This window comes from Enhydra lutris, unplaced genomic scaffold, assembly GCF_002288905.1.
Source record: "Enhydra lutris kenyoni isolate GAN:26980312 unplaced genomic scaffold, ASM228890v2 scaffoldscaffold2, whole genome shotgun sequence".
In the NCBI taxonomy this organism is placed as follows: domain Eukaryota; kingdom Metazoa; phylum Chordata; class Mammalia; order Carnivora; family Mustelidae; genus Enhydra; species Enhydra lutris.
The window spans coordinates 29032494-29046996 of record NW_019154086.1 but is presented as its reverse complement, the minus strand read 5'-3'; the positions used below and the strand labels follow the sequence as shown (position 1 = coordinate 29046996).

At 33.4% G+C, this 14503-nt stretch overlaps 1 protein-coding gene across 3 annotated transcripts in view; it reads right to left on the bottom strand.

Moving 5' to 3' along the window:
• Positions 1-440: 440 nt before the first annotated feature.
• Positions 441-14503, bottom strand: part of LOC111150421 (karyopherin subunit alpha 4) — a 56308-nt gene continuing 42245 nt past the window's right edge. For all 3 annotated transcript variants that reach the window (XM_022507861.1, XM_022507871.1, XM_022507881.1), the window contains exons 12-17: positions 13732-13860; positions 12243-12347; positions 8851-8922; positions 7484-7646; positions 4801-4895; positions 441-2418 (exon numbers count right to left, since the gene is read on the bottom strand). In XM_022507861.1, coding sequence (XP_022363569.1) covers positions 2320-2418; positions 4801-4895; positions 7484-7646; positions 8851-8922; positions 12243-12347; positions 13732-13860 — 663 coding nt within the window. In that variant the 3' untranslated portion in view covers positions 441-2319. The remainder of the gene's footprint in view (positions 2419-4800; positions 4896-7483; positions 7647-8850; positions 8923-12242; positions 12348-13731; positions 13861-14503) is intronic.

The following is a 14503-nucleotide window of genomic DNA, read 5'->3' as shown; positions in this document are numbered from 1 at the left end:
TGTTTACTAAGAAACATGGATTATACAAACAACTGTTATGGTCAACTTCTGTTAATTTAAGCATTCCGTAAAAAAACAAGCTCTGTGTGTAATCTGCCATTTATAGCCATGTGTTGAAGTCATAGTACTATGTAAAATATAGTTCAAATAGTCTCTCTCAGTCCACTTTGCTAGAAGAATAATAAAGAGGTCAAAATGTTGGGCTGGACAGGGAGAAACCAGAACCAAAGACAGTGTCACCTGAACAGATCCAGTGAGTTAGAATATTAGTATGTCTATACTGAAAGTACAGAATTGAAGAAATTTCTTGTTATGTTGGTTCTAAGTCAAACGCTTAAGGAAAATCTAAAATAAGCCATTGATTTACACTCTAACTTTACGTTTGTATTTATATATATTAAAATCCAAATAGCACACACACACACACCCCATGTAAAACATTGCTTTAAGTTTTAATGTTTATTTCCCCAAGACAGCCTAGCCTGCATTCTACTTGGATAAATTTTACAAGCTAGTTTTCTGCTGCTTCTAGTTTTAAACTTTAACCATGTTTCTGATGACAAGGAATGCTGCAAAAATACTCTAGTTCAACAAAGAGTTATGATCACAAAATAATTTTTATCCATTCTACAGTGTTTCAGAATTACCAGTTGATTTTAAACACAAAGTAGATATAGATGCTAATGGTGGCTAATCTGGTATGTTTCTTATAGCAAACTGTTGTTCATGCAACACTTGTGCTCAAAGGGGAAGGCACAGGATTTCCTACAATGAGCCACCTTATAAAGAGTTCTTTTTGTACAAATTAATTTATGTCACATTTAATTTAGTGTGCATAACCTCAAAACTGAGGTATTATTCCAATTTATAAAAACCACTTGCATAACTTTTATGCAAGTTTTAAAAATACAAAGTTTTCTCCCTAAAGTGGCTCAAAATAGATTGTTCATGGCTGCCTACATCTAAGATAAAAAGATTCTAAAACAATTGAACAGATTAGGCATATTATTAAAGGTGTTCAAACCATTACTTGATTTGTACATCTACTCAAACCTCTTCATCGGTCTTTATTCAGCAGTACATATGCACCAAATTCCATTTTAGAAGTTTCCATATCATTTTCATAGAAAACAAAGTTTGAAAACAAGTAACATTTAAACACAGCACGGTATTCTACCACAACTGAAACTTTTTTCTTCTTCTTCTTTACAGGACTCAACAAAATCTAAAAATGAACTATGCTGTAGATTTACCTCATGCAAAGATCTTTATGTTATCTCTGAAAATGAAAAGGATGGCTCTTTAAAGCACATTTTACTGTTTTATACTATTATGGCAACTTGTGTACTGCAACACAGTCTATTTTGAGGGAAATTTATGATTTTTTTCATGCAAAAATCTACACAAATTAGTTTTGATGATATGGAAAGCTTTTCATAGCATCAAACATTCATCTGGTGCAAATGCACAGGGAAACCTTCCTGAAAAGTTTTCTGACTTGAAAAGCAACTAAAAAGCCATACTAGGTAAAGTAAATAAAAACTAAAAAGAAAAAAAAAAAGGAGGGGGGTGGGTAAAGGGAAGAGGGGGAGTAGAAAACACAGGCTGCAGAGTAAACCAATGTCTGCTGCTAAACCGGTCTTTGTTTTCATGTCCAGTGTACATTAACACTTATGATCTCACTTTGATGATTTACTAGGTTTGTTATCAGCCCCCTGAAGGCGAATCAAGCTTGCATGCGTTCACATACAGCACCACAACCATACTCTCGTACACAGTCACTCCAGGACTAGGAGTCTGCTTCATGAGTGAAGAGCCCTAGATTTGAAAGATGAACCTGACTCCCTATCATTGAGCCAGACATTCATTCAACATTGTCCACTCACACACTGCTTCATAGCAAGGCCTGGGCTCGGTTTCCTTTGACTTATATGGGCATCGTATCCTCTTTTATGCTTACAAGGCTTGAAGATGACAGTACTGCACTTTCCCCTCAAATGATACAGAGTAAGTCAATGTTCCTTCTCAGGCACTGAAGATCTGTGACCTGTAGCCCTTTTTACTTTGAACAACCTAAATAAGCATTCATGTAAAGTTTTCGTTACATTTTGCCACTCATTCTCACTCGCACCCACTCGCCATCTTGACCTCATTTGGGCATTTTCTGTGATTCCAAATGAAATCTTCACATTTTCTTTCCCGATTTAATGCAGCAGCAGATCCCATGAGCCAAGCTTGATGGATCAAACCTTTTTATATATATGTATATATATATATATATCTCAGTGCTGCATTGTACCTAACTTCCACAACATCTTTCTAAAACTGGAACCCTTCTGTTGGTACATTGGCAGATGAATTGAAACCAAATGTTCCACCTTGTATTGCCTCTGGAACAAGGCTAGGATCTTCATCAATCTAAAGGAAAAAAGAAAAAATAAGTGATAATTAGTTTTAAAGGTTACATAAATAACATTACAGAAATAGTCTCATTTCCATAAGAAACTATGAGAGAGATGATGAGAGCCAACATTGTCCTACCACCTCTTTAGAAACACCTCGTGAAGGCTTTTTCTTGGAAGACACCAAAATGAGAGGAAACTTAAGAGAATATGCAAGATAGGTATCTTCCAAAAGAGTGAAATATAAGTAATAAACTGGAGATGGTCCTACACCTTAAACTGAGAGGATACTCTAACATCCCTTTTACCTGGGCAAATAGATAAAAGTTGATGACATTAAAAAACTTAATGCTGTCACTTTGGGAGAGTAAATGTAATCTTTAGTTAATTTTTTACTAGCAACTGGAGACAAATGACATCTGGGCTTAAAACAGTAAAATAATAGCTGTGCTATAATGAGTATGATATATCTACAGGTTGTTTTTTGAAATACCACAAAAATCACTGACCTATAGTATAGTTCTTATAAATATGCTCATCATCTGAATTATTCTTTTCACAGTGTTAAGAGATTAACAGAGAACTTCATGTTAAGGTATTAGAAATCGTAATGTCTTGTGTATACCTAACTGCAAATTAGGATTTCCAAAAAATCCAACTTTAGAACATGTGATAAAAGCTTAAGAGAGTATGTTTTTCTGAATTTTATTTCTGACTGATTTAACTAGCATTATATTCTAAATAGGACTTAGGTTGATCATCTATAAGGAAACAGTCCACAGATTTTCTTTTCTAGTATTGTCTGTATGCCAAGTTAATGTTTAAATCATATACACTTAAGAAAATACTTAGTAACATTCCACTTTTTGATAATGTGGAAAAGTTTTGAGGTATATGAATTATTTTTTGAAAACATGAGAATTATCAAAAATCCACTGGTGGCTGTATCTAATCATAATTTTCTAAGGAATAGCTGCTTTTAGATTTATTTTTCCAAAGGAGCAACATTAAAAATAAGTTAATACTTTAATTTCAACTACCATATACTGACAATATGAAGATATTCTTGCATACTACACCTTACATCATATGTAATTATCCTTCTTGATGATTTACTGTTTCCATTTTATGTACCTTCAAATTTATTTTTGGTCATCTAACAAAAATAACGGTGACAGTATCTTCAAATATAAATGAACTATTGTCATTAAGGATTTATTATAGAATATACCAGTATCACTGTTTTGCTTATAAATACGTTATGCTATTAACAATATACAATTTGAGAACTATAAAGACATCAAGGGAAAATAGAACCTGATTTGTCAAGTGTCGAAAAATTCTTATCATAACTCAACAGCAAAAAATACCACCCAATTAAAAAATGGGCAAAAGACTTGAACAGACATTTCTCCAAAAGATATACAAAAGGTGAGTAGGTACATGAAAAGATGCTCAATATCATTAGTAATTAGGGCAATGCCAATTAAAACCACAATGAGGTATTACCTCACACCTGTGAAAACGGCCATCATTAAAAAGACAAGAGTTAACAAATGCTGGTATGGATACAGAGAAAAGGGAAATCTTGTGCATTGTTAGTGGGACTGTAAATTAGTACAGCCACCATGGAAAACAGTATTTCCACCAAAAAATTAAAAACAGAACTATCATATGATTATTCAGCAATTCCACTTCTAACAATATATTCAAAGGAAATGAAAACACTAACTTAAAAAGACATTTCTAACCCTATGTTCACAGTGGCATTATTTATAATAGCCAAGGCATGGAAATAACCTAAATGTGCACCAAAAGATGAATGGATAAAGCAAATGTGATATATATACACAGTAGAATATTACAGACTAAAAGGAAACCCTGCCATTTGCAACATGTATAAACACTGAGAACATTTAATGCTAAGTTAAATAAATTTGTCAGACAGAAAGACAAATACTGTTTGACCTAACTTATATGTGGAATCCTAATAAAAAAGCTCATAGGAAAGATCAAACTTGTGGTTACCATGGGTAAAGGGTAAGAGCAGAGAAAAGTGGAGGAAGGTGGTCAAAAACTACGAACTTCCAATAGTGAGATTTAAAAAACAAAAGCTATTTTACAAGCAAAGACCTTCAGCATTCCTGTGAAATAAAAAATCCTCATTCTATTTTTAACTACTAATGGCAATAAATCCGTAAAAAGGAAAAAAAAAATTCTTAATCCTTTTTTTGCCCTTAGAACCAGTACTTTTTAATGCCCTGAGGGACTTTAAAATATTATTTCTGAAAGTGACATTATTTTAATTACATTCCAAAAAAGTGTATGTCCTAGCTTATATTATTTCTAGACTTATGTTTGTACATAAAACTAATAAAACCATAAAATTATTAAATACATCATCTGAAGAGAAGAACTGATCAATGATCTCATAGGCCAATTTGTAGATGTCTTCATTTTCATGATTTTGAAGTTGTTCAATTTTCTCCAGTCCTGCAAGAAATTTTATGAAGTGAAACAATGGTAATATTTAAAACATAAGAACAAAAAATTTACAATAATCCTGGGACCACATAATCCCAATTTTTGGACAGTAAATCTGTGATTTTTGGGACTCTATTCTAAAGGTGAATCTTAAAAAGGCTTTATGCACAAAGATACAGCATATTTATCTTAAAAAGTTAACCACCTAAGTGTTTAAATTCGTATGTTTAAGCAAGCAACAGACACCTCTCTATTCAGATTACTGTATAACCAATGTTTATAAGGAATAATAACATGGATTACTTTTGTTTGTTACAAGTTAAAAGCAGATTCTTTTTACTTTCTAGCCTCTGCCAAGTTTTTCTAACGATACATGTATAAAAATAATGAAAAAACTGGTGATTAATAAATATGAATGTTAAGACATCTGTTAAGTATTATGGAAAATGATCAAGATCAACCACAGTACTTCAGGGGGAAGGGGAACTTCCCCATAAACATTAATGAGCTTATTAAATCATAGGCAGAAATATTAAAAAGAATATATAAACTTAACTGATAAGCAAGATGCATCTTATTTTGCTTTATAGGAGTAATAATTTTAAGGTTTCTGAAATAAAGTGAAAACTGCCCTTTCATGAGTGTTCTTCTTTATCTATTCCTTACATGGGAGAAGTTGTTTTGGGCTCATTTTTCACTCCACATATTCTTTTTTTTTTTTCTTTTTTCACTCTACACATTTTATATAGTGAGCCCGCCTTAAGTAAAGAATTTAGCTAGGGACGTCTGGCTGGCTTGGTCAGTGGAGTATGCAACTCTTGATCTCGGGGCTGTTTGAGCCCCATGCTAGGTATGGGGATTGCTTAAAAAGAAAATCTAAAAAAAAAAAAAAAAAAAAAAAAAAAAAGAATTTAGCCACTATGATAGGGTGAGGACTTGTTCTTTTCTGGGCTTCAGAAGCGTAAAATTAAAATGCCTGCATGATAATTCCACCAGATGTTTCATGTGTACTTACTACTCAAAATGTCCAAACACAATTTATTACTTGCCTTTCCTCAATTAAACTATTTGTTCTACTGTATCCTTACTTCATGATAATTAATAACTTGAAATTGGAGACAAAGCCTAATAAGCTCCCCTTTCCCTCAATACTCTATCATCAAATCTCAAAAACCTCAAAGTCTATCTCTTGAATCCTGTCATTTACTGTGGCCCAGACTGCTATATACCTTCCTAACTGGTTTCTTGCCTCTTGTCTCCAACAGTCTCCTTTCCCTGATATCCATGCTCCATTTAAAGATACCTATCCCTTAGGTAAAATCTTTCAGTGGCTTGTGATACCCTGGGGCAGAATTCATTGGGGAAGCTTATATGATATAGATTTCTGGCCTTACTGCCAGTGATAAGGGCAAGGCTCAGATCTGGATTTTAATTTTAATTTATAAAAATAAAATTTTTAGTCATTAAAATATTTATGTGGGGAAAAAATACTACTAAAAATTTTTAAACTATACTTGTTTTTAATTTTTCTGGTACTCAACTTCCCAATTAGGTTCCCTAACACTATTCTCTACCTCCTGTTCCTAACTTGATAGTTATGTGTTTTCTGTTGCTTTCTATGTCACTTTAGTAACTTTAAAAATACTTCTTTCTTTCAAGCCTCTGAACTACCTTCACTAAGCAAATTGAGAATATGGTTCTCCTAACTCTTATAGTTACTTCTCCTTTCATTTAATTCTCAACATCTGTCAGAAATAACCTTCCTTTTGTGCTTATCCGGGTTGGCCACATTCACATTTTGGTCCATAGCTACAACTGAGTCTTCCACATTCTATCTACACAGTAATTCTAGGTGCTGAAAGCTAAGCTGTGCTGTTTACATTCTAGGTGGCTCTGGCACAGAATCAGATTTGGGAACTACTGCCCTATAAAATAAGGAATCTGCTGTGCTACCAAGTTGTAAGACTGCAGGGGCCTGGTTGGTGGCAATATCTCCAGCCTCATCTGTAGGCAGTTTCTACCCCATACTTTGTGATTCAGCAACACTGAACTACTTATAATTTGCTGAATGCTAGGTCTCACCTCAGACTTTGCTCATGGTGTTATCTCTGCCTGGAACACCTCTCATCCCTTTTTACTTTATTAATCCTTATTCATCTCTCAAAATCCAGCTCAGGTGTCACTTCCTGCTTCTTCCAGGTATTTCATTTTGTTGTACATTTCTATTAGGGTAATTAGCACATTAAATCAGTTCATATTTATCTCCATGACTGAACTACATGCCTTGAGGGCAAGGACTGTGTCTTGTTTACCACTGTTTCCCCAGTACCCTTAGCACAGTGCCTATTTAATACACGGCAGCAATTCAACACCTATGCATATGCAAGAAGCTGAGCAGGACTGTACATATAGCATATAGTATTTACTTTATTCTGTTACTTGATAATCTAAGACAGAAAAATACAGAAGTGCTACATTAGTCAGAAAATAAATGTAGCTACAAAAAGAACATAAATGCTAAGTTAAAGAAGTCAGAAAATAAATGTAGCTACAAAAAGAACATTAAAGCGTGAAACAACAGCTTATAAAAAACTTACCTCCACATTCTTCTATAAGATTGGCTATGGTTTCTGCCTCATCTTCAGCCATTTTTAATATATTACTTAGTCCATCAAGTACTACTTGCACAACTTGTGCATCTTTTACAGTCAGCAAGTTGCAAAAGGGTGGAATAACATTTTGTTGAATTAGATAGGCCACCTAAAGAAAAACACCATGATAAAATAAACATAGGTGAATTTTGTTTGTGTACCATATGATCTTACTGAAATAATTCTGACTTTAAAATTTTGAGTATGGAAACATGTCTCACGTGTTATGTTAGACCATATCAGATTAATTTATTATTTTACTATGAGATTCCTTCTCCTTTTAATGTAGTGCTTTTCTTGAACTTAGGAAAAAAAAAAATGAAATTGAAGGAATCATTCAACGTCATATGAAACATTTGCCTTAAGGAGTACTCTTTTCAAAGGCCCCTTCCTCCCCTTTAGGTTAAAAAATTATGAAATCTGTACAGAGGCTGGATGATATTTTTTAAAAGCTACAACTGTTCAGTGTTATGGTATCCAATGTGAGAGTGCTATAACATTTATAACACTCAAATACCTGGCCACCTTCAATTCATTGTTTAACTGGTTCTGTAATATTTCTGTAATATTTTCTATCATTTTTATATTTTGTTATATTGTCATTTCCATGTACTATATGTATATTCTGCTCTGTATTCAGATTTAAGTGGATTCATTACTCACCACCAGTCTATAGCTTATCTGTGACAATTCTCAGCTTATTGTTTACCAGCTTTAAGTTCACTCTTTTTACCGATCTGTGAAATTTACCTGGAACCTTTGAAACTCATTTTTTTTTTTGCCAGTTGGCACAATGTTAAGCTTTGTCACACACACAACTCCAGAATGAGTGCCTCTTTAAACTTTACACCCTAGGCTCCTTATATTCCTTTTCCTTAATTCCCAGACCTGGCCTTTTGGTTTACATTAGTTCCTTGCTTTGTTTGCTACTGGTAAATTTTTGTTGCTGTTTGTGTTCTCTTTGGTTATCTTCAATTGTTATTAGAATCTGTGATGTTGTTTCAGTCTGCCCTATTAAGCTAAAAAGTCCTGTTTTTTCCTATTGCTAAACCCAAATAAACCCTGACTACACATGTTTTGATCTTACCATGACCTACAAAAATTTTGTAGGCCAAGGCGGTATAACACTTCTCATCTATAAAATATAATTAAAGGAAGTCAAGGTGACCCTTTTATATGGGGGGGAAAAGAAATCACAGAATGCCTGTTATCTTGCTACTATTTTATATTATGATTCAATTGAACTCTAAATTTTAGAATTATCTGTACTGTTATTTTACCAGTTTTGAGAAATAAGTAAGAGCTGAACTTACTTGATCTTTCCTCCCGCTAATTGTTAAGTTACTTATGGCCCAAGCAGCTTCTTTCTGAGTGCCAAAATCCCCCTGTAAAAGCCAAGGATACAAATTGCAACATAGTTTAAACTGATGAAAAATGTTGTCTGCAATTATATTCAACTGCTTATTTCTCCAGGTTTTTTCTAGCCTTTCTATATGCATACATAATTTTTATGTAAGAGAAGATTTTGAATTCAATTTACCCTAAACCAAACCAAACAAACAAACAAAAAAACAACACATTTACCCTAAACAAATGCAGACTCCCTTTTGTAAACTCTCCTGGCAACAAACTGACTTGGTATTACTGTTCAATTAAGTCAGATTAAATGAAGTGAGTGATAAAATAAGAAGTCAAAAAAAAAAAAAAAAAAGAAAGAAAACATACATTTCAATTTAATCAAAGAAATGTCAAGTAATTCTTTTAAACACAAAACAAAGTTTTAAAAATCATGATTTCCACCATTAATGAGACTATTATATAAAAACATTACCCTCCTACATTACCTTTCAAGTACAAATTGAAAAAATATACTTAAAAGTCATTTTATGATTCAGTAATAAACTTAGTAATACATCTAATGACTACATGAGGTTCTCAGAGGTGGGAATCTCTGAGAACTTACCAAGAAATAATTTAAAGCTAAGGAGTATTATGTATCCTTCTAGATATTATCTTAGTAGCACATTAGTCAAAAAGTAAAAGCAACCAGAATTCTCAGCAATAGTGGAATAAACAACTACAATAAATCTGCTGAATAGAATAACGACCTGTTGTTAAATATAAAGAAGACTAGCAACCTGGAAAAATGCTTACAATTAAGAAAAAAACTTATATATATGAGTAACAAAAATTAATACTGTAGTGGGATATCTATTTTTATATATCAGACTGATAAAATGCAAATATCTATCAGTGAGGCTGGTAGGACTATAAAATAGTACAATCCTTACAGAAAGGGAATAATATTATACAGCAAAATTTACATATATGCCTTTATATAACCAAAAAACCCCAAACAAACAAAAATACTAAAGTAATTTCCCCAAATAAGAAACAAACAGAGGGGCGCCTGGGTGGCTCAGTTGAAGCCTCTGCCTTCGGCTCAGTTCATGATCCCAGTGTCCTGGCATTGGGCTCTCTGCTCAGCAGGGAGCCTGCTTTCCTTCCTATCTCTCTGCCTACTTGTGATCTCTGTCTGTCAAATAAATAAAATTAAAAAAAAAAAAAAAAGAAAGAAAGAAACAGAAATAAATAACGTAACTGTATACCAAGTTGGTGACTTAATCACATATACAAAAATTATTTCAAGTGACACACCACCATTTTAAGGACATCACTGATGGAATGCATCCTAAAAACAAAATCCCTCAAGGAAATCTTAACAGTGAAGTAGTCATGTTGTTAGTGGCAATATGATCTTATTTTGATAAATTTTATGTATCTCAATATATATTGTAATATTTTAGAAGGATTTCCAGCATAAGAGATAAAACTACAAATCAAAGAATAAAAAGCTTATCCTAAATACCCAGTGATATCTGATAGTTTCTTTTCATTCATGATTTGTTTCTTATGAATTCTCATGTTCACAAAATTACTATATATTTCCTACTTGTTTCTTTTTTTTTAAAGTAGGCTTCATGCCCAATGTGGGGCTTGAACTCATGATCCTGAAAATCAAGAGTCATATGCTCTACTGACTGACTGAGCCAGTCAGGCATCCCTATTTTCTATTTTCTAAAAACAAAAACAAAACCAAACATATTATCACCCATTTTGTTCACTCAGGCCTAGAAACAATGACAACCTTGTAGCAATTATCATCCTTAGGACCTGAACTATTACACTTATATACTATCTGCTATCTAAAAGGACACCCTGGAGATTCTAGGTCAGAAAATACATAAAAGAAGCTTGAGAACTATGTCATATTCCAAAGGTAGGAAGCTCTCAAAAACTACTAAGGTGATGTAAAAAAGACTTAGGCGCTAAATTTAAGAGGTTTCCATTCGTTAGGGACAATCTTAGTGTTAGAAAAAATAACTACAATGGTCAAAAACTTACAAAATACAGATAAAAATTCCTAATTTCCTAATAACACTAAGAACTACCCCCTAGTATCCTTTTGAGGTTGTTAGAGAACCATGTTATTCTAAAAACTAAGTGAATAATGGGATGCCTGGGTGGCTCAGTCTGTTAGGCATATGATTTTTCATCTCAGCTCAGGTCTTGATCTCAGGGTTGAATGTTCAAGCCCTGAATGGAGCCTACTTACACACACACACACCCAAAACAACAAAACAAAAACAAAGTGATGAGAATTTATCTTGCTTTTCTTATAGGAAACATATTTCAGAGTAAACCAATAGGTGATAAAGAAAAAAGCTTTCTATTGAGAAATCACAGTTAATACATAAAGAATGACAGAATTAGAAAGTCACCATTTTGCAGTTCCTAGTAAAATAAGGGATCCACACAATCATCATTAATCGCTACCTGAAAACCACTAGGCAAAGACCAATGGACAGGTTTATAACAATTAGTTGGAGCAGGCTCATGTGCACCTGAGCTTACTCATCAATCTGAAGAGGACAGATGTAGGGCATCTGGAGATAAGGTTAAAACAGTATAGGTCTTCTGATGTGAATCATTAGGAAATACAGAGTAATACATTAAGCCTTGCCTAAAAAACTGAACCAGATCTACCAGTTTGTAGGAAACTAAGCCTTTACTACCAGTCTGTAGAACACATGGAGGAAAAGAAGATCAAGTTATCTTCTAATTACAGATCAATGTTCAGAAAAAACCCTCGTGCTGTGACTGTGACATTTTAAATTGTCTCTTTCCCAAACGTTAATGTAAGTATGAGAGATGATACAGCATATGATTAAATAGCACACTTACTTACTGTTTGATTTTGGACAATTTGTCTATATCATAGTTTCTTCATCTGTCAAAAAGGGATAATTCTTAAGCTCATGGAGTTGCAGTATTACATGAAGTAATAGATGTGGAGTGAGAATAGTATGTAAGCATTTATAATCAGCAGTAACAATTATAATTTTGAATATTATCATCAGTAATGAGTTTTTTAAAAATAATAATGTATTTTTAATAAATCCCAGAGTAATAGTAATTATTGGTAAAGGAATGATACAGAAGAAGGGCTAGGGGTTCCTAAAAAGAAATGTGTTTTTTATATATAAAAACTGCTAGGTTCAAAGTTTTCACGTTACTACTACTTTACTGTAGTATTCATGCCACTGTATAGGTTCTAATTAAACAGAGGCATATATTCACATACTTTATTAAATTTAAATCTTTTTCCTCTTACTCAGATTATAATACAAGATGATTTTCTTACCTTATCCAAAAGGTGTATTATCATCGGTACAAGATTGGCATCAATTACTGCCTGAACCTGCTGCTGATTTCCTGCGGTGATGTTAGAGAGGAACCACACTGCTTCCTGCAGAACAAGGACCCCTTGAATATTTCTCATTAAAAATTAAAATCTACATCTGAACTAAATTCACTACATTTGTTACAATGTCCATATGATTTTATTATGGAACAAGTTCTATAATAAAAATCTCAGGAATCTTAACTCCTCTATCCCCCCACCTTCTGTATTTTCCCTGAACAAATTGCTAATGGCCCTATATCAAGTCATAATGAACCAAACCTTCTGAAAATTCTTCAAAACAATGTTCCCAAACGTAAGACTCAAAAGAAGCTTGTCTGAACAAATACTAAGGAATCCATGAGCTGTAATATAGATAAAAATCCCAAAACTACTGTAAATGAGATTTAGCATCCCCCTCACATAATGTGCTTTATTCTCTATTTTATTGTGATCAAGAATGCTAGTCAAAGTTGGTAAATCTCAATTATCCATGATAATGGAGACAAGAACATTGAAATAGTGTGGTATTTTAGTATACTTATTTGTAAGTCATTCACTGCACCATTTCTCTCAAGAGCTAAAGTGGAACCAGATGTTTGATTGCTTCATTGGTCTACCTTAATGATCTTTTTATACTACCCTTTACACTTCGGTAGTGCTTACTGCTTTTGACAAGATGATGGTACTCAAGTGGTTCTCAAGTTTCATAGACAACAAATGCACGCTAAGACCAGTTAGCATGAAATAAGACAAAATATCAACCTCATATCCTATGTAGGATATTACTGCCATTTACCAGACATAAATTTTTTACATTACTCAAAAATGGAAACATTTCTCTATTTTAAAAAAATTAGTAAACACATTTTATTCCCTAAAGTATTAGTATTAGCTAATGTCAAGCAGGCTCTTTGGATCAGATCACAGGACCATGTTTAATGAACCTGTTAGAGATGTTAGGGTGCTAGGCTACTTAGGTGAGCTGTTCTTGGGTTATAATCATTGGCAATGTTGTAATCAACAGCCCGTGTATTTCTACAACAGCCTCAGATGCACTCCAATATCAGCATCACCAATCAGTGCCCCCTTTCAATAGCCTCCATGATCACTCACACACACACACACACACACACTATTAAGTATCTATAAAATATTAAGCTTAATTACATGACACACATTAAAATTTTCCAATCACACAACATTCAACACCCAATTATCTCTATTTCATCATTTCCAGGAGAGCCAAATTTGCATTGTTCACAACTGCTTTTATATACAAAAAAATCACAGAAATCCATGTTAGAAAGAATAAAATATTCTAACTTCTCTTGATGTCTAAATGATGGTTTACATTAATAATCATTATAGATACTTCTGAATCCCTAATTTTACAAATGAAAACGGCTGATACTTTATGTGTTATTAGGTAGTATTTAAAAATACTTACTTTATTTATTTTCTCTTTGGGATGTGTCAGAAGTGCTGGGAAGTGTGAAAGAGCATCACAGTTCAAAACTACTTGTGTTTGCTCATCAGTTCCAGTAACAATGTTGCCCACAGCTCGAAGTGCTGCAGTCTGAAACAAAAGATGTAATGACATGTTCTATTATGAAAGATAACGCTCTTTCATTCATGCCAACCTACTGTTTTTGAGCAACTGTCTGATACCAATTTAGGAACAAAGGAGTGAACAGGACAGGGTTATGGAGTTTACATTATTGTGAAAGACAGTCAATAAACAAACAAATAAGGATAATTTTGAGTAGTAATTAGGGCCATAAAGACAGTAAGTACTTTGGATTTTTGATTCAGTGTTTCAATAAATTACAAACAAAAACACAGGGCAGGAGGGCAAGAACCTGTATGAGATTTCACTATCATATGAATTTGAATTATCAATTTTTTTATAGTTTTATCAGGTCATTTTCTCTCAAGTTAGAGCTTTTTGGGGGGGGCTAATTTTAACATTTATAAGACAAATGACTCAGTTTCCCTCCCAAATTGAAATATAATTTATATAACACAAAATTCACCCTTTCAAAATGCAGAATTCAGTGGTTCTTATACCTCCAAAGTTGTGCAACCATTATATGTAATTCCAGAACATTTTTATCACATCAAAAAGGGGTATCTGTACCCACTAGCAGTCACTCCCATTTCCCTCTCTGGTTGGGGGGGGAGGTTCCTGACAGCTACGATACCTGTGGATTTGTCTATTC